Source organism: Pseudophryne corroboree, chromosome 2, assembly GCF_028390025.1.
Source record: "Pseudophryne corroboree isolate aPseCor3 chromosome 2, aPseCor3.hap2, whole genome shotgun sequence".
Classification (NCBI taxonomy): Eukaryota; Metazoa; Chordata; class Amphibia; order Anura; family Myobatrachidae; genus Pseudophryne; species Pseudophryne corroboree.
This window is the reverse complement of record NC_086445.1, coordinates 778,311,329-778,332,633: the sequence shown is the minus strand read 5'-3', so window position 1 is coordinate 778,332,633 and position 21,305 is coordinate 778,311,329. Positions and strand designations below refer to the sequence as shown.

Below are 21,305 nucleotides of genomic sequence, written 5' to 3'. Positions count from 1 at the left end.
AAGGGAAGCAAGATATGCCTATATACTAGATATCCAACCAACATAAATTAACGAACAACTATCATTCTGTTTTACCATCCTCATCCCATAGCGAAGCATGGGTTTTCAGCTATCTACAATGTTATTTATACTGTGTGTTTAATATTTACATTTATTTTTGTAAACAGAGATTCTTAAAATCTCGGACAACATCGGGTGCTCAAGCTGGAATATATATATATATATGTAGTCTATTTATATGTCACCACAATGGTTCCGCAGCGACTAACAGAATACATAATTACATGCACAAAACAAGAAAACTATGACTTACATTACAAGACAATATAAGACAAGTACAGGGTATATAAACACTGTTGTATCAGAGGATAGGACACTTAAATATTCATTAGGGTGGCAGAAACCAAGGGTTAGGTGCCAATAAAGGTAGTATAGTGTATAAAATACTCTTAGAAAAGGAAAAGCACATGAAGGGAGAGGGCCCTGCTCGTAAGAGCTTAGATTCTGAAGGTGAGGGACAGACAGACAGGGGTTGACACAGATGGGGTAGAAGTGAGGATGTAAAATCAGGTTAGGTATAGAAATGGCCGGGTTTGATAAAGAAGTGAGTATTGAGAGCTTGTTTAAAGTTTTATAGAGAGGTGGAAAGTCTGGTATGGAGAGGTAGAGAATTGCAGAGATAGGTAGTACTTACTGTATATATATATTTATATATAAACATAGTGAGAGTGACACAAAAGTCTTGAATAAAACTTATGAACATAATGTATATATTTGCTTATTTTCAAATGGAGTCTTCTTTGTGTTTTCTTTATTTTATCTGGCCCTAATATATATGTATATATTGCATTGCATACTCATATTACAAAACAAGCAACATAATCACTCAAAAGTCAGATTGTAAAAGAATAAATCCAAATGATGAAATCTGACAGTGCAGGTCACAATTTCATGTCCAACATTATGTTTTCCTTTGAAAATGTTGAATATTTTTAAAATGACTACAGTCATTTACATCTTCCCATGATTAATAGCTGTAGTTATTAATTTACTTGGAACATCTTATTTGTATTTATTACAAGCACTTTGCTTTAACTCTAGCTTCCATTCTTCAAATTCTACAGTGTTTATAAAGATTGGATTTACGTAGCTTAAAGCCATTTAATACATATTAAGCATGAGAGGAATAAGAGAAAAATACTTATTCATTTTCCTTTGTTAAATGAAGTCGTCACATATTTTTTACATCAACTCATATATCATTCAGTATGCTTTTTTAAATCCCTTTTAATAACATTTATTGTGGCGAATGACAAGCATTGCAAATGGGTTTTCAATATAGTAAATATGTGGGAATTAACTTCCCTTGTTATTGACAATTCTGTGATTGACACTTTCTTCCCTGCAGAACAATGCGTCTATGCATAAAGATGCGTGTGCACTGTATATGTGTTTTCTTTGGCAGTCAGAATAAATAAAACTGAGATAGCGTTACATTACGGTTGTGCATGAAATAACATAAAACATAATTTACAATATCTTTGTAATTTATATTTTAATTACAAAAAGTAATTAAAATATACGAAGAGTATAGATTTAAATATAAAATATTTCTATTTTGTTTATATACAATCAATGCATTTAAAAAAGAAAAGAATGTTTCATAACAAAAACAAGTATTAAACAGAAAAAAATCTTTCTTGAGACTTCTGATCCTAAAGAAAGAACTGCTAATGTGAATTTAACTCATTGAGTCACATCCAAACCTTTGACATGAAAAGCAAATTTCACAGACTGTCTCCATAACAACCAAGCTTCTTCTGTCAGAGAACTGTCATGTAACAATAGGTAATGTGTTTAATCAGATTGTAGGGACAACAATTGCTAGCCTTTGCTTACCCCTTGCTGGTTTTATTGTTCTTATCTAGAGTTTTGTAAAAGAAAACTGTCACTTTGCTTTTTCAATAATATGATGGGATTTAAGCTACCCTTTTATAGATAATGCCATAGCCCAAAAAAATTGAGTACTGCCGTCACTGTTACTGCAAAGATACAATCATGTCATAGTAAATAATCCAACATTACACAGTTACTTTTCATTACAATAAGATGGTTCTCTAAAGTGATGCTTAACAGTAAAGAATGCAATTATTGGGCATAGTTTTACATTTCTACTGTAAAGTGCAAATATTTCACAAAAATAAGTCATTTCTTGCTTAAATAGATTCAACATCCATAGAAACAAACCAAACATTTACACTGATCATTCTTGTTTTACAATACTTTCTTGTTTTAGTTGTATTATTGTAGTACTCAATGGCCCTCATTCCGAGTTGTTCGCTCGTTCTTTTTCATCGCATCGCAGTGAAAATCCGCTTAGTACGCATGCGCAATGTTCGCACTGCGACTGCGCCAAGTAACTTTACTATGAAGAAAGTATTTTTACTCACGGCTTTTTCTTCGCTCCGGCGATCGTAATGTGATTGACAGGAAATGGGTGTTACTGGGCGGAAACACGGCGTTTCAGGGGCGTGTGGCTGAAAACGCTACCGTTTCCGGAAAAAACGCAGGAGTGGCCGGAGAAACGGTGGGAGTGCCTGGACGAACGCTGGGTGTGTTTGTGACGTCAACCAGGAACGACAAGCACAGAAATGATCGCACAGGCAGAGTAAGTCTGGAGCTACTCTGAAACTGCTAAGTAGTTAGTAATCGCAATATTGCGAATACATCGGTCGCAATTTTAAGAAGCTAAGATTCACTCCCGGTAGGCGGCGGCTTAGCGTGTGTAACTCTGCTAAATTCGCCTTGCGACCGATCAACTCGGAATGAGGGCCAATGTAAATGTCACTGTTATAGGTTATTTTATATTTAAACAAGTGACTAGGGTTAAATATATTATGTAATACTTAAATCTATTAGGTAATAGACATATGGTAATATGGTACATACAGTATGAGCCCTGCTTTGGAAAATATAGCAATGTAATGCCCTCTGTGGAGTTACATTGTTTAAGTTGAATGTGCTGGATAGCAAACAGCATTATTCAGGATTAGAAATCTCTGCCTTGCCTCCTTCACTGCAAACTCCGTTTTGCATTAGTTTAAACAGTTCTTAGCTCTGTACTGGTGTTGCTGACAAAGACAGGGAGTTTTGTTATTATGAATAAAGATACAGGGTATAGTAGCTCAATAACTGTTTATGCATGCTGTTTTACCCCACAAAGAAAACTATTTGCTAAAATACAAAGCCAGAAAATGGTTACTGGGATGCTGTTACAAAATCAAAATTGTGACACAGTAATTAAAAAAATAAAACAAATGTACAAATCAATTTTTGGACAAATATTTGTAGCATTCCAGGTATTATTTAAGGAAAAATATTTCAATTGCTAGTTTTTCACAATTTTTTCAATACTTTTCAAACAGCCATTCATTTGCTCACCATAAAATGACTCATTTGGATCATCACCAAAGTATTTTTGACAAAATAATAAAGCAGATACAGTATCCAAAACAAAATGGCATCCTACTTACACTATATTAAAGTGTTAAAAATCTGTAGATACAGTAAAATGGAAATTTCATCGAGTGCCAGTAAAAAAATGTTCACATATATTCATAAATTGATAATCAATTCTTTGGAATTATAGTCTCCTAAAAAGTTTTTTTTTTTAAATAAGTAAGTTAAGGAGCACTAGATAATATGTAAGAAAAACAAATATTTAAAAGATAAATAACATAATTTTAAAAAGATTGGGAGAAGTAAGAAACATATTTTAATATATACCTGGGTATATAATTCTGTTAAAAATAATCAAATTGCATATCAAGGACAGGACAAGTTTCTAAATATCAACAGCATCTTATCAGCATTAACATATTTTAAATTCTGTACACATACAGTAAGATGGCTAAAGTGATCTTTTCTTTCTGTTGAACTGGTCTGATGCAGAAATAAAACATTTATTAATCAAATTAAAATATATGAAATAGGTGCCAATGATAAAAACTGAACAAGTGATGAAATATAACTCCAATTAATGTTACTAAACCAAATAATGATAATAGTATTCTTAAAGTAAAGAACTATCTATTCTGATTATTATACACTATAGACCTTTCATTATTTGAGGCATTGAACCCTATTATATAAAATATAATTTCTTTGGTAAGATAAATAAAGATAGATATATAGATTGCACTATTATTCTTATTTTACACACTACTTACCATCTTCAGTTGGCACATAGATGTTTAAGTATAGGCAATCCTCACTTTGATCCTGTACATAGGTCACAATGGTATCTAAATTGGCAGTAAACCATACAGGCAGCATGTCATTTAGCAATGATCTTTCATCCGGAAACTGTGGACACACCGAAGCAAATTGTGTGGCATTCTTGATTCCAGTCCAGGAAGAGGGTGGTTCAGGTGGTTGAAACCGTCTCTCTCCAGTTGGTGGAGCAGCATAGGGTACTCCCAAGTATTGCTCTACTGGTCCAAGAATCTCTATGGATAAGGATGTTTTTGTGCCACGTATCTTACCATAGTTCGTGGGTACAATTGGATGCTGTGCTTGGCCATCGACTATTGCAAATCGTACAGCAAATGCTGCTATCCATAATAGCAAGTTTGAATTTACTATAACACAGACAGGGGTGAAGATCAAAGGCAACCATATTAATCCCTTTGGTCTCGACATTGTTTACATCAACATCAGCAATAGTGAGATCTCCCAGGTCGAGAGGACAACAACAAATATATGACTTCAGCCAGGAAAAAAAATCAATTTTTTTTTAGATGAAAGACGCCACAGAAATTATTGCCTTATTTGCATAATTGCCATCTGTAAAATCCAGATTACTGATTTTGTGAAGCCCATTCCATGAGGATGAAATAATTACTGTGATGTTATTCCAAATTTTGATGTCAGTTTACATGCCTAATTCAGTCATTGTATATTTATACAGTATCCAGCTACAGCGAGTTAGCCTGCAAAACAAAGAGATTCATGTTTTATAAATAAAAACATATATTTTTAAAAAGTGTAAGAGCATATTTGTAGACATATCTTCACCAGCATATGATGAATATACAGTATAGTATCCACAAAAGTAAATAACAGTTTGTTAAACTTTTTATATTTGTATTATTTGCATTTATGTAATCTAATTTTATGACCGCATTGAGTATATTCCTACCTCTGGATTCTTATGACCTTTTAGACACTTTAATAGGTTCTCCTCAATCATTTCACCCACCAACCATGCTTTTTGCATAGGTTTCAATCTTTTTAATTGCACATAATAAATCTTGACACATTTGGTTGTTACCAAAACTTAATACTTATACTCTGCAATTTCATCCAGAATTGGTCCATTCTCCAATTTCATCATGATATGATCACTGCAACACTTGAATTTCCTTTGTATTTCATAAATTCTGACTTTTAAAGTTGAATGCACTCAACTGAAAGTATCCTTTATCTTACTGCTCATCATCTACTTATCTTTTCCTGCACTTCTCTTCCAAACCTTACATTGAAAATGTGTCTAAAAGTCTACATTTTTACATGAGATTGAAAACAATTCTAAATTCACTTTCTTTATTGACACCATGGAAAAAAGAAGTTGGTAGTATGTACAAAGCATGAAACAGCAAATAGAGTTTACAATGGTAAAGAATTTTTTCTCTTAAATAGTAAAATATTTTTCTTCACAAATAACTGAAGTGCTCTGATATGCTTTCCATTCCTTTGATATGGCACAATGACTCACTACTATCAAATTAACATACAGTAAAAGCAGCGTTTAGAAAACAAAATTTTGGTATTTCAGAAGGATGCAGGACACTGTTTCTTTCTCATATACTGTATAACATTCATCAAAGCTATTTAAAATGTTTTCATAAAACATACTATGGATTTATTATGTTTTACACCTCTAGCCGAATCCCTTGATTTGTTCATATGAGCTACAACTTTTATGATAAACATGTCTTTCATGTCATTTATGATATTAACAGTTATTTTTTTACATGCAAAGTTGTTAATTTTTGTTTTACCATTTGATGTAAAACAAACTGCTCTGTAGATACAATTATATGCAATGCACAATTCAGAGGTGAGCTCTATAATATCCATGCAATGAGAATTAACATTCCTGTACAGGTGATGTTATAAAAGCCTTTGTGGGAAAAAAACTCAAAAAAGTAATAATATACTAGTTTATGTGCCTGATTTCAACCAGGATAAGGTTTACTGGGTAAAACATTTTTCCCCTTTTCACCCCTTTGTGAGTCAAATGTTGATAAATCCCTGCTTAGGGAGTGGCTGCAAATAACTGTCACAGTTTCCAGAACACCCAGCAACTCACATGTTTCTGGTCACCCAGCACGTGAAAAGGGAGAGTTCACCAACTGTCACATTTTTCAGAGCACAATGGTGATGCATTGTAAATGGCATTCAGATATTTTGCCACGTAACTCAGAAACAAAGCTACCAATTATAATGCCAATATTATTCTGCAAATCTACGACCAAGATCTTTAATTTGGTAAATTTGCCCTGCTCAGACAATGCTACTCATAAAAGTTATCCTTCTGCTATTAATATATAGAATAATACAGTATGTAAGTGTCCATATTATGGAATGTACGACCTGTACTACTGTTTTTGAAACTCTTCACTTCATTACTCTTAAATAATAAATGGAAAATACTTGCTTACAATCATATACCAAACACTTTTTCAAAAAGCAATATTATTTGGTAACATGAACTTATACCAAATATATGTCTATATGAAGCACTAGCAAAATAAGCTAACTGCTGTTGGATAGACATTATTATGTGTGCTGGTAATTAAGTGAAATGTTATTATTCATGCATATGAGTAAATAATGTATCCTGAGCAACTGATGGAGCAGGACTGTTTGTGCTTATGATAAGAAGTGGTCATACTGTATCTGGTACATATCATTAAGATTTTTTTATTCATTTCTGGAGTGTACATATACACTACACATTACTTATTAATAGTCCATGTTATTTTGAGTGGAGCGTATCCTTACCTTTGGTCAGTCACCAAATGTTGTCACTGTTCAAGTTACAGTGATTATTAAAAAATGTGTGGCCAGGAACAATCACAGTTAAAATATAAACATCAATTTATTCTTAATATTAACAAGTAAATCCAATAAATCTTAATATTTTCACCTTTATTAAAGAATAGTATTAATTACACATTATAAAAATATTTTCTCCTATTATGTGGTAAAAATAAGACCTTTTAGAATTAAGAACAAGGACACCAACCCTGTAAAAGTTCATTAACTATTTTAAGGGTTACATTTTAATATCTATAATCAATACAGTTACATATTTTCAAGTGTGCTCCACACAAGATTCTATCTTGTTTTTGCTCTTGTAAAAGTCCTTTGTATAAAATTTACCTCTTGTGACTCGTGTGAGCACCACCAACACTCCACATTGTTAGGATATATTTTTTCCCTTCATTCTTGATAGTGTTAGTTTTGTATCACATACAGTGCTGCTGAGAGGGGGGCGGGTACTCTTTACCCAGGACCAGGCCTGTTGGAGGGACCTGGTGAGGGCCCAGGTCCTACTACACCCTATCCCCCCTCACACACACACTTTGTGTGCAAGGGAAAGAGAGGACTGGCTGCTGCAGCAGTCTCTCTTTTCAGCACAGCACACAGATCATGCTGCTATGTGTTGCTATAGGTTGAGAGGCAGAAGTAACTCCTCTCTCCTTTGCATTACTATACGTGTGGGGGGAGTGATTGTGTCATGATCACACTCGCCCCCATCGGTTACTCCTCCCCCTCCTCCACTGCTGCCATTGCCCATCGCTCATTGCCCAACATCCTCTGCACAGTGGACCGGCAGCCACATTCTCAGACCAAGCCCCCTCATTACTGGGGCCCGACAAGGCTGTCGGTGCCCCTGATCACATGCACATTTCCTGAGTGGAAACTTTTCCTATTTCCTTTTCACTTTCAGAATAAATACAGATAGAGCTGCGCTCATCTGATTCGGATCCATTGCAAATGTGCACTCCCAGCATAACTAGGTGATATGGCACCTAGCCACGCTACGGGAGTGCACAGAGATGCTCCCATTGCAGTGAATGAGGTGCTTGCATGTCTCACACACATGCGCATCCATGACGCTGCAATAGTTGCGCCTAGGCGGGTGCACCCCGGCACAGACAGAGCCACAATTAGCATGGCTCCATCTGTAGAATAATAAAGTCCAGGTGTGCAAAGTTGTTCCCTATTTATATACAGTAGCACACACATTCTGCAGTGCTTTACAGAGAACATTTCAGTCACTCACATTAATCTTTGCCTCAGTGAAGCTTAGAACCTATATCACCGACCATATGGACAAACATATACTGTACACTAGAGTTTGTTGTTTGTTACATGCCATTTAACCTACTAACTCTCAGACCACAATCCGACAAAGAGGTAAAGCATTGGTCCCACAGACACAGGCAGAATGGCAGATAAAATTTATGCAAAGGATTTATGTATTTATTAATAACACCACTAACTGATGACTGAAATTGGTCTGGTTGACGTATATTAATCAGACATAAGGAGTTCACATATAACATTCAACAGAAGTTTTAATATGCACAATATCACTTTCACTTTGAATTATTTGGTTCTACACAAGCAATCTAAAATTATATTCCTACAGATTTAATTAGCATTATAACCCACCTGCATTCTTAGGTCACATTTGAGATTGTGTGTATGTGCATGTTGGGGCCCTTGATTGAATGCATGCACTCAATAGTTTTTATTTAAATTGTACAGTACTGTTGTAGATATAATAGCAACTATATTGATGACACAAAACAACTGTTAATGTGTTTAATCAATGGCTTCCTCTCTGCAAATATGGCACAGGATTTTAGGCTGTAGTTTACCTTATGGAAGGTAGGCACAGCTTTCTGGAACATGCTTGCTTAGTGGTAAACACATTCAAGCCTCTCTTTTGCTGCAGCTAGTTTACTCTACTTCTTTACAGGAGCTGCACTCTCAGCACCCACCCACTATGTGTAATGGCCATCTCCCTCAGCTTTTCCTCCCAATTGTCTTCTCAGCATTTGGGACCTGCTCCTCAGGCTGCTAGCAATAATGTCCTTCTCCTCTCCTCTCTCCCCTCATCATTCACAACTGCCTTTTTTTAATCAACCTAATTAAAAAATGTTACTAGTGTCTACTCCCTTTTCCAAAATGCCCTTATTCTAGTAAGATCTCATCTCTTTTCAGAATCACCTGTAAGTGAATAGTCTGCAACAGGGAGTGTGGTTTTTAACTGATACCACTCAACTGTTGGGTATCACAGAAGGAAACTAGAGCACCCAGATAAAACCCATGAAAACACCACCTCAATGCTGTAAGGTAGTAATATTAACCATTATGCCAACCATGCTACCCAAAGTATTCCACAAAGTATTAGTTCATTAGTTTGCAAACAAGTTATTGTAGTTTTGACAAAAATTGACAAACCTATTTGTCTTATTACTATGAAATCTGATAAGGTTCAAAAAATACAGTATACCTTTTTTAACAGTAAAGAACATTTTCCTTACTTCTAAGATAAACATATATTTAATACAAATCTCCCTTTATCTAAGAATCAGAATTTATGAAATACTCAAGAAACAATTAAGAAACAGTTGTAGTATACATAAGAAAGATAAAATATTAAACTGTTAGATTTTAGCTTAAAAACAAAGAATAAATATGTTGTAAAATAATTTTAATCCCTTTAATTAAATTTCAAAATCTTTGCATTAAAAATAAAAATTGGAATACAGGGTGAGTTTGAGATACATTTTTTCCATAAGACCTTATACAATTGCCTACAATAAGCTATTTAAAATATAGCATGCACAATTCAACAGAAAAGCCTTCATTAGTAACATAGAAAACAATAAAATATATAAATACATCATTACTGTAGGGACATTTGTTATTTCAGCTGTTTCCACTTCCAGTTAATTCATATGCAAATTGTATATGTAGACAAACTGGTCCAGTGTGCTGGATTAGGGTTAGTGTATGTAAATAGCTCTAATAGCATTTAATAGTAAGAAACCATCTTATTTTTTCTCTGATTGTAAGTCTCAAAAAGTCCTGCCAGGTACTGTACAAATCTTTCTCAGTCAGTAATTAAGTTTTACGGTTTAAGGTTCCAGATTAACAAATCACTCATTGTGTTTCCCACCAATTTACATGTTGCATCATGTTTGAGTGACTATCTCTAATGTACTGTAGTGTGAAAGATTCTTTGTGTTTACAGTATTTCCCACAGCTCATCTCAGCAGTAAATTAATTGAAAAAATGTCAGCAGGATTAATGCACTATGTATTTAAAAAAAAAAAAATTAATAATAAAATACAAATATGTTTTTTGTTAATTTTTTTTTTTTAAAGTTCTTTTAACAAATAAGAGACACCTTAATAAACTTGTGACCATTATTGGCTTCTCAACATTATTAACATGAAGAACACAATGATTTTACATTTGGGATACATATTTTGTGTTTGAATTCTGTCCATGTGAACATTTTCCAGATGTCCACAAGTTAGATGTCGACATTTATACAGGTCTACATCCTAACATTTGACATACTGGTGTCAACATTATGATGCAGACATAGTGAATGCATAACATATATTTTAATTGTTAAATCATACTTGCCCACTTTTTAAATCTCACTCTGGGAGAAGCACAGAGGGGAGATGGATATGGGGGCAGGGCCAGACTATTCACATCATTAGAACATTAGGGCCCACCCCCTCACTGCAAATGCCACAAATCATTTATATATGAACAGGGGTGGAACCAAAACGATGCAATTAGCATGGAATCATGCCAATAAGTCCCACCTGCCATTCCAGATATCAATATTCCATTCCTGCCCACTACACTAGGAAGTGTGGGGATATGGGAGGAGTGCCTATTTTTCTGGGGGTGCAGGGAACTACCAGAATAATCATGAGTCTCCCATAGTTTACTGGAGAGTAGGTGAGTATTGGTTAAACATATATACTGTATTAGAATACATCACAATAAAGCAACACCTGTAGTCTAAGAATAAAAGAATACAACTTTTTTGTACTATTTTCATTAAAAAATACTAACAACAATTAGTAGACCACAAAGACATAATTTGTAGCATTATTATTCCTTCAACATCATTACCATAAAGAATATAAAGGTCATACAGTATATTTTACTTTTAATGTTGAATACATCTATATAACAAGGAAAAAAATGCATCTCCTGAGATGGAAATGCACATTATGAATGGGCACATGCCTTCCTCACTCACCCCTCTGATGGCTTCCAATGTGACATGGAGAAAACAAAAGAAAACTCTTGCAGCTAGGGTAAGTGGGGCATGATGGGGTGTACTGAGGTACACTACAAAAAAGCAACACGTGTAGTCTAATGAAATATGTAAGAGCAAAACACAAGCCACATATACCCAATATTTAGAGACATTGGAAAGAATGTAATAGGGTGTGAGAATCAGAAAGTGAAAGATTTTGTGAGATTTCTCCTGTTTTCTTAAAGTGGCAATCATTTACATAGCAAAATCAACCTGGTTTTGCAATGTAAATGATTGCCACTAATGTTCATGAAATATAGATATGCCTACTATTTGTGTTGATAATTCTGATCTTTTAGTATAATCAACAAACTGCAATGGGTAGGTGTTATTGTATTTTATCTGCCTACAGTACCTCTGTGCTACCAGAGGTGCTGCCTCAACATTTGGATATTCTCTTATCTCATGCAGTAGTTAATCTGGTTTCCCCTGCACCTGTCCCACTGCTACATAACCCTGCCTCTCAACAGACACTTTGCTGGTCATTAATGTTCTCTAACAAAGGAAACCCAGAAATGATTTCCAGAAGAAAAAAGTCCCTTTGTGGAGCACTCTTTTGTGTGTATAATTATTGATTTAATAAAACATAACTTTTATTCACTCTTGTTAAAAAACTAACTAGACATGAACATACAATACAAGTATAATAAACATGTATATAATGCGCTCACCAAATAATAATGGTAGTGTTGGTATTTTTAAAGCATCAGACGGATAAATACATGTAACACATCAATACACCAATAGTTAAATTTTAATTCTAAAACGTTAGATGCTATTTCATAATCATCTCCAGCCAATGGTACCCTTGAAATGAATCTTAGTGACTTAACCATTTTTCATACAGTTCATTCATAGGCTGTCTGTTTATGATCAGAGCCGGCGCTACCATTAGGCAGCTTTAGGCAGCTGCCTAAGGGCGCCGGCACCTGAGGGGGCGGCTGTGAGGCTGATGGCATCATAAGGGTGTCTCTCAAAGAGACATCCTTATTTTACTTATCGCTGGTGGCGGCAGTGGTTTGCATAACCAGCGGCCGCCACTCCCGCACCTCACAGGTGCTGTCTGACTGAGTCTGCAGACATGTCATAGTCTGGTGCAGCGCAGTCAGCAGCAGCAGTGTCCTGCGTCCGCCCCCCTTTCCTTCTCTGAACAGTGAGTGGCAGCTCCCTCCCCAGGGACAAGCCACCAATGTTCTCCTTCCCATCCCAAGGCTCCGCCTCCTCGTCTGAGGCTCCGCCCATTTTTGCTCATTCGGTCCTGACTTTCTTGAGCTAAGCTTGCCCTGCTAATAGTCCTCTGCAGTTCTATGGGGGGACCATGATGACTGACAGGAGACTACAGGACATCCTTCAAGCAGAGGTACAGTAAGTATCTTATGGTGATTTTTACTGTTATCTGGAGTTTATTAATATAATCTGGGGAGGTGGGTATTGCAGTAATATTATGTGGGGTGGGGTGTAGTACTGTTATGGAGTCGTGAATTTATGTTTTATTTTGGTATATTCTAGCTATTTGTGGGTGACTTAAAGTTATGTGTGTGTGTGGGGGGGGAGGCTGTGCTAATATTTTGTGGGAATGTAGTGGATGTATTGATGTGAAAAGGAAAAAGGTTCTAGTGGGAGCCAATATGCCTTTAGAATAACTATGTTTAAAAGTTTTTATTCATACACAAATAGACGACATTTACAACCTAAACATTCGTCTTTGGTACAAATTACTAAAAATTCAGTAAAATGATATAACAATCTTATATAAACACATATTTCAGTTGATGTGAGGATTTTACAATCAGGTGATCACAATCAGAATTTTGAAGAGATATATCTCCAACCAGAAATCTGTGGTGAAGGCTTTATGAATCCGAAATCGCAAAACCCAACGCGTTTCGTCCGTTAGGACTTCATCAGGGGTTAACAATCTAAATAGTTACAGAGGGAAATACATAAATCACTTAATCTTCATAAATAATTCCAAATCAACATAAAATTATCATAATGAATACTATGTTGAAATTGAATATAGATGTACATACATACCAGTTCTTACAATAGATTGGATTACCACTGGTTATGACCGGCTAGGGTTCTCAATGTTATATCCAATCACAAGTATGTTTTCAATTAATTTGGTATCTGAAATATTACCATTATAATAATCAAAAAAACATTCTACCTATATATATATACAACATAAACCAAAAAACAAAAAAACAAATGATAAATGAGAGGGAAGAGAGAATCAAAAAGTGTGGACCTTGTGACAGAATTCAACAGATTTGTCAAGTATATTAAATTCTCCTTAGTGATATATTAGATATATAGTAAGTAATGTAAACCTACATATCAAATATGAGACCTATCACCCTTTACATTACCTCTATTCAAATAGTAGGATGTATTGATGTTTAACATGTAGATAGTGCTGTAAAGGGTCTATTCATGTAGCAGAGAAAAGCCCTGCTTTTCTCTGCCTAGTGTAATTCACAGAGCGGGTTACTGTGGAGAAGTCCCTGACTTCTCCAGCGACACCCCCGCTCTGTGACTGAATCGCCTCACCATACTTTTGTATGGTGAGTGCGATTCATGAAGGAGCTGAAAGCTCTGGTTTCCACTTCTCCATGGGGTTCAGGTTCTCCATCTCAGGATGGCGTAACCTGAACTGTGGTGCCGAGACAGCAGGGAAGCTCAATGCTTTCATGCTCTCTGTCCACACTCGGTGCTGGCTCCGCCCCCGACCTCCCAGCAGCCACGGCGGCCTGCCAGGAGGTCAACAGGTGGCGCATGCACAGAGGGACCTGCTGGCTGACTCCGCACATCGGAGAGGGAACTACCTAGAGAAGACGTCACCGCTGGACCCCTGGATTCCGCAGTGCTTCATCGAAGGGTGAGTATACATAAATTGCTACTTATTATAGCTATACATCGCAGCGATGCGATGTATAGTGATAAGTAACAATTCAGTTTTCATTTTCTTAATGAATAGACCCTTCAGTAACAAGGCCCAGGTGCAGCACAGAGGAGGCAGGATATAGGTGATGGGATGGGTGGTAAGCGGCACAGAAGAGCCAGGATATAAGTGACGGGATGATGGGAAGTGGCACAGAGGAGCCAGGATACAGATGACGGAATGGGGGGAAGCTGCAAATAGGACCCGGGACACAGGTGACAAAATTGGAGGAGGTGGCACAGAGAAGCTGGGATACGGGTGATAGGGTTGTGGGGAAGCGTCACAGAGGAGCCGGAACACAGGTGATGGGATGGGAAAAAATGGCACAAAGAAGACAGAAACAGGTGATGGGATAGGGGAAGCAGCACAGAGGAGCCAGTACACAAATGACGGAATGGGAGAAAGCAAGAAAGCAATACAGAACAGCTGGGAAACGGGTGATGGGATGGGGGGAAGTGACACAGAGGAGCCAGGATACAGATGACGGAATGGGAGAAGCTGCAAATAGGATTCGGGACACAGTGACATTGACATAATAGGAGGAGGTGGCACAGAGAAGCTGGGATACGGGTGATAGGGTGGAGGGGAGTGGCACAGAGGAGCAGAGTTGCAGGTGACAGGTTGGGGGGAAGCGGCACAGAGGAGCCGGAACACAAGTGACAGGATGGGAGAAAATGGCACAAAGAAGACAGGAAACGGGTGATAGTATAGGGAAAGCAGCACAGGTGAGCCAGTACACAGGTGGCGGAATGGGGGAAAGCGATACAGAACAGCTGGGAAACAGGTGATGGGATGGGGGAAGTGACACAGAGGAGCCAGGATACATATGACGGAATGGGAGAACCTGCAAATAGGAGCCGGGACACAGGTGACGTAATAGGAGGAGGTGACACAGAGAAGCTGGGATACAGGTGATAGGGGAGTGGCACAGAGGTGCAGAGTTGCTGGTGACAGGTTGGGGGGAAGCGGCACAGAGGAGTCGGAACACAAGTGACAGGATGGGAGAAAACGGCACAAAGAAGACAGGAAACGGGTGATAGTATAGGGAAAGCAGCACAGGTGAGCCAGTACACAGGTGGCGGAATGGGAGAAAGCGATACAGAAGAGCTTGAAAATGGATGATGGGATGGGGGGAAGTGGCACAGAGGAGTCGGGATACAGATGACAGAATGGGAGAAAGCGGCACAGTAGCCTCGACACAGGTGACAGGATGGGGGGAGGTGGTACAGAGAGCTGGCATACAGGTGATGGGATTGGGACAAGTGGGACAGGGGATCCGGGACACAGGTGACGGGAATGGGGAAGTGGTACAGAGGAGCTAGGATACAGCTGATGGGATGGGGGGAGAACAGCACAGAGAAACTGGGGCACAGGTGACGGGATGGGGTGATAGGATACATTTTGCCTAGGGTGCCCAGAAACCTTGCACCGGCCCTGTTTATGATAACATATATTAAATCATAGACAATATGCCGTAGGTGCTGCATTAAAACATGATACCATGATCTACATAAAGCCACATAAATAAATCATAACTCATGCTCCCAATGATCAGAGGAAATTATCATCCTGAACATATGACTTTAAAAATTTATTTTGAAAAAAATTATTATGCAAGCTACCCAGAAAGCCAAATATCTGCATTAATGGTTGTTTCTTATAACAGTTATTGTCATAGCCTGGCTTCAATGCCCTCTCCCTTGTGTAAGTGTCAGATATAAGTTTCAGTGCACTACACTAGGATAGAAAGAGACAGCGTGAAGATATGCCACCCCTTCTGCTGCCACTGTCTTCCGTGAGTGGACGGGGGTGAGAGCGGGACAGGCAAACGCTGATCACGAAACGGGAGATACAGTGATAAGCCCTTACTCCTCCGTTTGCGGTGTTAGATGGCCCTGATTACACTAGGCATCGCAGGGACCAAATTCGCCACCGGGAGGAGGGCAGACACCGAAATAATTAAGACAAAGACACAAATCACGTGTTAAATACTATAATACTTAATTAATCTAATACTGTTTGTGTCAATTGACAGACCACGCTATAAGTGTCTGGACTGTATCCTAGAATTAAATTAACTGTACTGAGTAACAATACATAGAGAAATTTACTGTCTCTTCCAACCTGGTGTATTGGATCGAATTAATTAATGAGCAACACAGTGTCCCTACCATGCATAAATACAAATAAATAACCAGTAGATTAAGAAATAGGGACAGCGTGGAAATCTGCAGCCCCTTCTACTGCCTCCGTCTTCAGTGAGCGGATGAAGGTGAGAGCGGAGCTTGCAGCACGATGGCCGGAGAGAGAGATACGGTGTGCGGCCCCGTCTCCCATGTGCGGTGTTAGGTGGCCCTGGTTACACACTGCATGGCAGGGACCAAATGCGCCGCCGGGAGAGGAAAGGACACCTGAAGGGAGATAGACAGGGTACCTGACTGTTTAGCTGGAGGGTGTGGATGTGTGAAAGCTGTTCCCCCTGCAGCGGGGAGTCAGCAAACGGCCAGAACGCGTTTCACCACAGAGGGCTTAATCACCTGTGAGCCTTACCATAGTTAGGAAGTGTGTCAGTATTTGAAAGAGGTAGAACCAATCATGAATCAGGGCCTAATTGCCCAGTGATTATTTGATAAGTTAGTTGGTTGATTACCTCAATGTATGAAAATTTAACCCGATATTCAGAGCAGAGAAATTCTAATTAGAACCCTTATCAGATGGTGATACGTTTTCTATCTCAGAAAAATTTATTGAAAAATGATTTGAAAAATGAATTAAAATAATAATTTAAAATAATAACAATTAATTAAGCACTAAGAAGAAAATAAAAAAAAGGGAGAATAAAAAGAAAGGAGAATAAAAAGAAAAAGAAAGGGAAAAAGAAGAAGAAAGAGGATTTTTATAATGTAAAATGATTAAAACCCCTAATGATCAGTAGTGCTGTTAATTTCTTTATAATTGTATAAATAATTCATTAGTTATGAGAAAAAAGGATGTGTTCGACATGTGAACATGGGATGGGGGTGAAGAGGGGAGGTTTGGGTGAAAGGGGGGGTTGGGTTTGGGGGAGGGAGGGGGAAGGGGGAAAAAAAGTGGGAAGGAAAAAGGTTGAGAGCAGTTTAGGATGTCACCACAATACGTGATCAAAATACAAAAACAAAGAAGTGGGTGCAAATACAAACAAATGTGTTGAAATCATGGACATATGAAGAAAAAGGGGAAAAAGAAAGGGAAAAGGGGATGGGGAAATATATTATTGTTATATTGTGTGTATGTGCTAATAAAACGTGTCTATGTAAAAATATATATATACAGATGTGAAGTGTAGGTTGGTGAAAGTGTGTGACATAAATTATTGTGGATACAAAAAAAAAATATATATATATATATATATATATATTTTTTTTTTTTGTGATAAATGTGCGATGTGTACAATTCCATTATTAATGGAATATAAATTAAAATTTAGAATGTGAGAACGTGAGAATCAATTAATATAAATATGTATATATACTCATAAACTAAATTCATTGGTTATATCCAAAAAAATGTGTTCCAAAAGATATATATTATGATATGGTTGCTTATGTCCTGCTGTTAATTAGGGGAGCCCTATAAGGGGCATAACCAAGACCTGAAGCTAAAAAATGGAAATACAAATAAACAATACTGAAAGTAAAATCAAATGAATAATTGAAAACATACATAGGAACAGTCAAGAGATAGGGTGTGTCTATTTAGTGACTACACCTACAGAGAAAGAAGTTATAATTCCTGAATTCATTGAGACCATCCGGTCCCTAATTAGTTGGAGGGACCCATAAAGAACAAGACCAGGGCCTAAGAAAAATAATAATAAGATCCGATGTATCTGTTTAATAATTACACCTTCAGAGAAAGATGTTATAATTAATGGATTCGTTGAGACCATCCGGTCCCAGAGTACCTAACATGAAAGTCCACTTGCTCTCTTTTTGGAGAAGCACTTTGGTCGTGTCGCCACCCCTAATGTTGGGTTTGATCTTATCCACACAGAATACTTTCATTCTGTGTGAGGGATTATAATTAAAATTTTTGGCAACGGACGTAATCTGTTTCATGTTTTCCAGATCTCTTGCCGCGTTCCTAATGGACCCACAGTGTTCCAAGATCCTCTGTTTTAACATCCTTGTTGTCATGCCTATGTACCTTTTGCCACAAGTGCACAAGATGCAATAGATCACATTGGTTGTGGTACAGTTGCAGAAAAACGTAATTTTGTGTTTTGTACCATACTTATCTATGATCTCTTTGACTGGATCCATGTATTCACAAGCCTTGCAGGAGCCACATGGATAAGTTCCATATGTAGAAATTTGTTTGGGTGTCTTGGAAACATAGTGACTCTGAACCCGGATATCCCTCAAGTTGGGAGATCTTCTCCAGCTCATGGAGACTGAATCCTCAATCTCCATAGCTAAATCTGAAAATCTGAATCTGTTTGTAATATATGCCAGTGTTTTTGTATGGCCGATTTAAGTTCTCTCCAATCGCTGCAAAAATCGCCCACGAATCGAATGGTACCTGAGTCACTGCTCTTTTTCTCTTGAAAAATAAGGGTGCCTCTATCTATCTTCATAAGTGAGGTTCTGGCTTGTTTTATTAGCCTGTGGCTATACCCTCTTTCTCGCAAGCAAGCAGTCAATTCTTTGCTCTGCTCTAAAAATTCTTGCTTGTCCGAGCAATTAAGTTTCAGCCTTAGAAACTCACCCTTAGGTATATTATTGATAGTAGGTGAAAAATATGAGCTTGAGTTGTGCAGGACACTGTTCGTGGCGGTTTTTTTATGGTATAACTTGGTTGCAAGAGTATTGCCAGTACTTCGATAAATCTGCAGATCCAGAAAGGAGATATTATCTCAACTGTGTTCTGAGGTACACTTGAGATTTAAATTGTTCGTATTCAATTTGTTAATGAAAGTCCCAAGGAGTTCTTCCAATCCATCCCATATAAAAAGGATATCATCTATATAGCGGATCCACATAATGACATGTTTTGTCATTTCTTCATTGCTATCCGAAAAGACTTCCTCCCTCTCCCACCACCCTAGGAAGAGGTTGGCATATGTGGGCGCACAAGCTCCCCCCATAGCTGTCCCTCTTACCTGCAGGTAGTGGCGGTCGTTAAATACAAAATAATTTCGACTGAGGACAAATCGTAGAAGTTTGAGAATAAAGAAATGAAAATCACTCATACCCTCCATCTCTAGAAAGTATCTAGTTGCTTTCATTCCCAAATCATGGGATATGCAGGTGTATAAGGATTCAATGTCCATGCTAACCAATATTTGGTCATTAATGTTACCTGGTCTCTGATTGGATAAGGTTGCTGGCCCTCAATGCGATCGCAATTTTCTTGATCCACCAAGTCATGTTTCCTGTCATGTTTACTGCTGCAGCAAGATAATGTGCCTCAAGTCATTTTCACTGTGCCTGGAACCTACCATTATCTATTACTACTTGTTAGATTTCTGGATCCCTGTTTCTGCTATTCTGGACCTTGTGTTAAACCACAGTGCTGGCATAATCCTAGAGAACTCTACAGCTCATCAATCTACCATCTGCTGTCTTGCATTTATTCTGGTACATCTTGGTAAGCTCTATTGGAGCCTCCCCAGTTTGTCTGCTATATTTTCAGTGTCTGCAAATCAGTATTTCTACACCTGAGAATATCAGCCATATCCTGTTCTTATTTGTATTAGAGATGAGCGCCTGAAATTTTTCGGGTTTTGTGTTTTGGTTTTGGGTTCGGTTCCGCGGCCGTGTTTTGGGTTCGACCGCGTTTTGGCAAAACCTCACCGAATTTTTTTTGTCGGATTCGGGTGTGTTTTGGATTCGGGTGTTTTTTTCAAAAAACACTAAAAAACAGCTTAAATCATAGAATTTGGGGGTCATTTTGATCCCAAAGTATTATTAACCTCAAAAACCATAATTTACACTCATTTTCAGTCTATTCTGAATACCTCACACCTCACAATATTATTTTTAGTCCTAAAATTTGCACCGAGGTCGCTGTGTGAGTAAGATAAGCGACCCTAGTGGCCGACACAAACACCGGGCCCATCTAGGAGTGGCACTGCAGTGTCACGCAGGATGTCCCTTCCAAAAAACCCTCCCCAAACAGCACATGACGCAAAGAAAAAAAGAGGCGCAATGAGGTAGCTGTGTGAGTAAGATTAGCGACCCTAGTGGCCGACACAAACACCGGGCCCATCTAGGAGTGGCACTGCAGTGTCACGCAGGATGGCCCTTCCAAAAAACCCTCCCCAAACAGCACATGACGCAAAGAAAAAAAGAGGCGCAATGAGGTAGCTGTGTGAGTAAGATTAGCGACCCTAGTGGCCGACACAAACACCGGGCCCATCTAGGAGTGGCACTGCAGTGTCACGCAGGATGTCCCTTCCAAAAAACCCTCCCCAAACAGCACATGACGCAAAGAAAAAAAGAGGCGCAATGAGGTAGCTGTGTGAGTAAGATTAGCGACCCTAGTGGCCGACACAAACACCGGGCCCATCTAGGAGTGGCACTGCAGTGTCACGCAGGATGTCCCTTCCAAAAAACCCTCCCCAAACAGCACATGACGCAAAGAAAAAAAGAGGCGCAATGAGGTAGCTGACTGTGTGAGTAAGATTAGCGACCCTAGTGGCCGACACAAACACCGGGCCCATTTAGGAGTGGCACTGCAGTGTCACGCAGGATGTCCCTTCCAAAAAACCCTCCCCAATCAGCACATGATGCAAAGAAAAAGAAAAGAAAAAAGAGGTGCAAGATGGAATTGTCCTTGGGCCCTCCCACCCACCCTTATGTTGTATAAACAAAACAGGACATGCACACTTTAACCAACCCATCATTTCAGTGACAGGGTCTGCCACACGACTGTGACTGATAT

General features: G+C 38.2%; 1 protein-coding gene across 2 annotated transcripts in view; it reads right to left on the bottom strand.

Moving 5' to 3' along the window:
* NLGN4X (neuroligin 4 X-linked) overlaps nucleotides 1-21,305 on the bottom strand; it is a 561,080-nt gene that overhangs the window by 372,041 nt on the left and 167,734 nt on the right. For both annotated transcript variants that reach the window (XM_063955509.1, XM_063955510.1), the window contains exon 2: nucleotides 4,230-4,991. In XM_063955509.1, coding sequence (XP_063811579.1) covers nucleotides 4,230-4,701 — 472 coding nt within the window. In that variant the 5' untranslated portion in view covers nucleotides 4,702-4,991. The remainder of the gene's footprint in view (nucleotides 1-4,229; nucleotides 4,992-21,305) is intronic.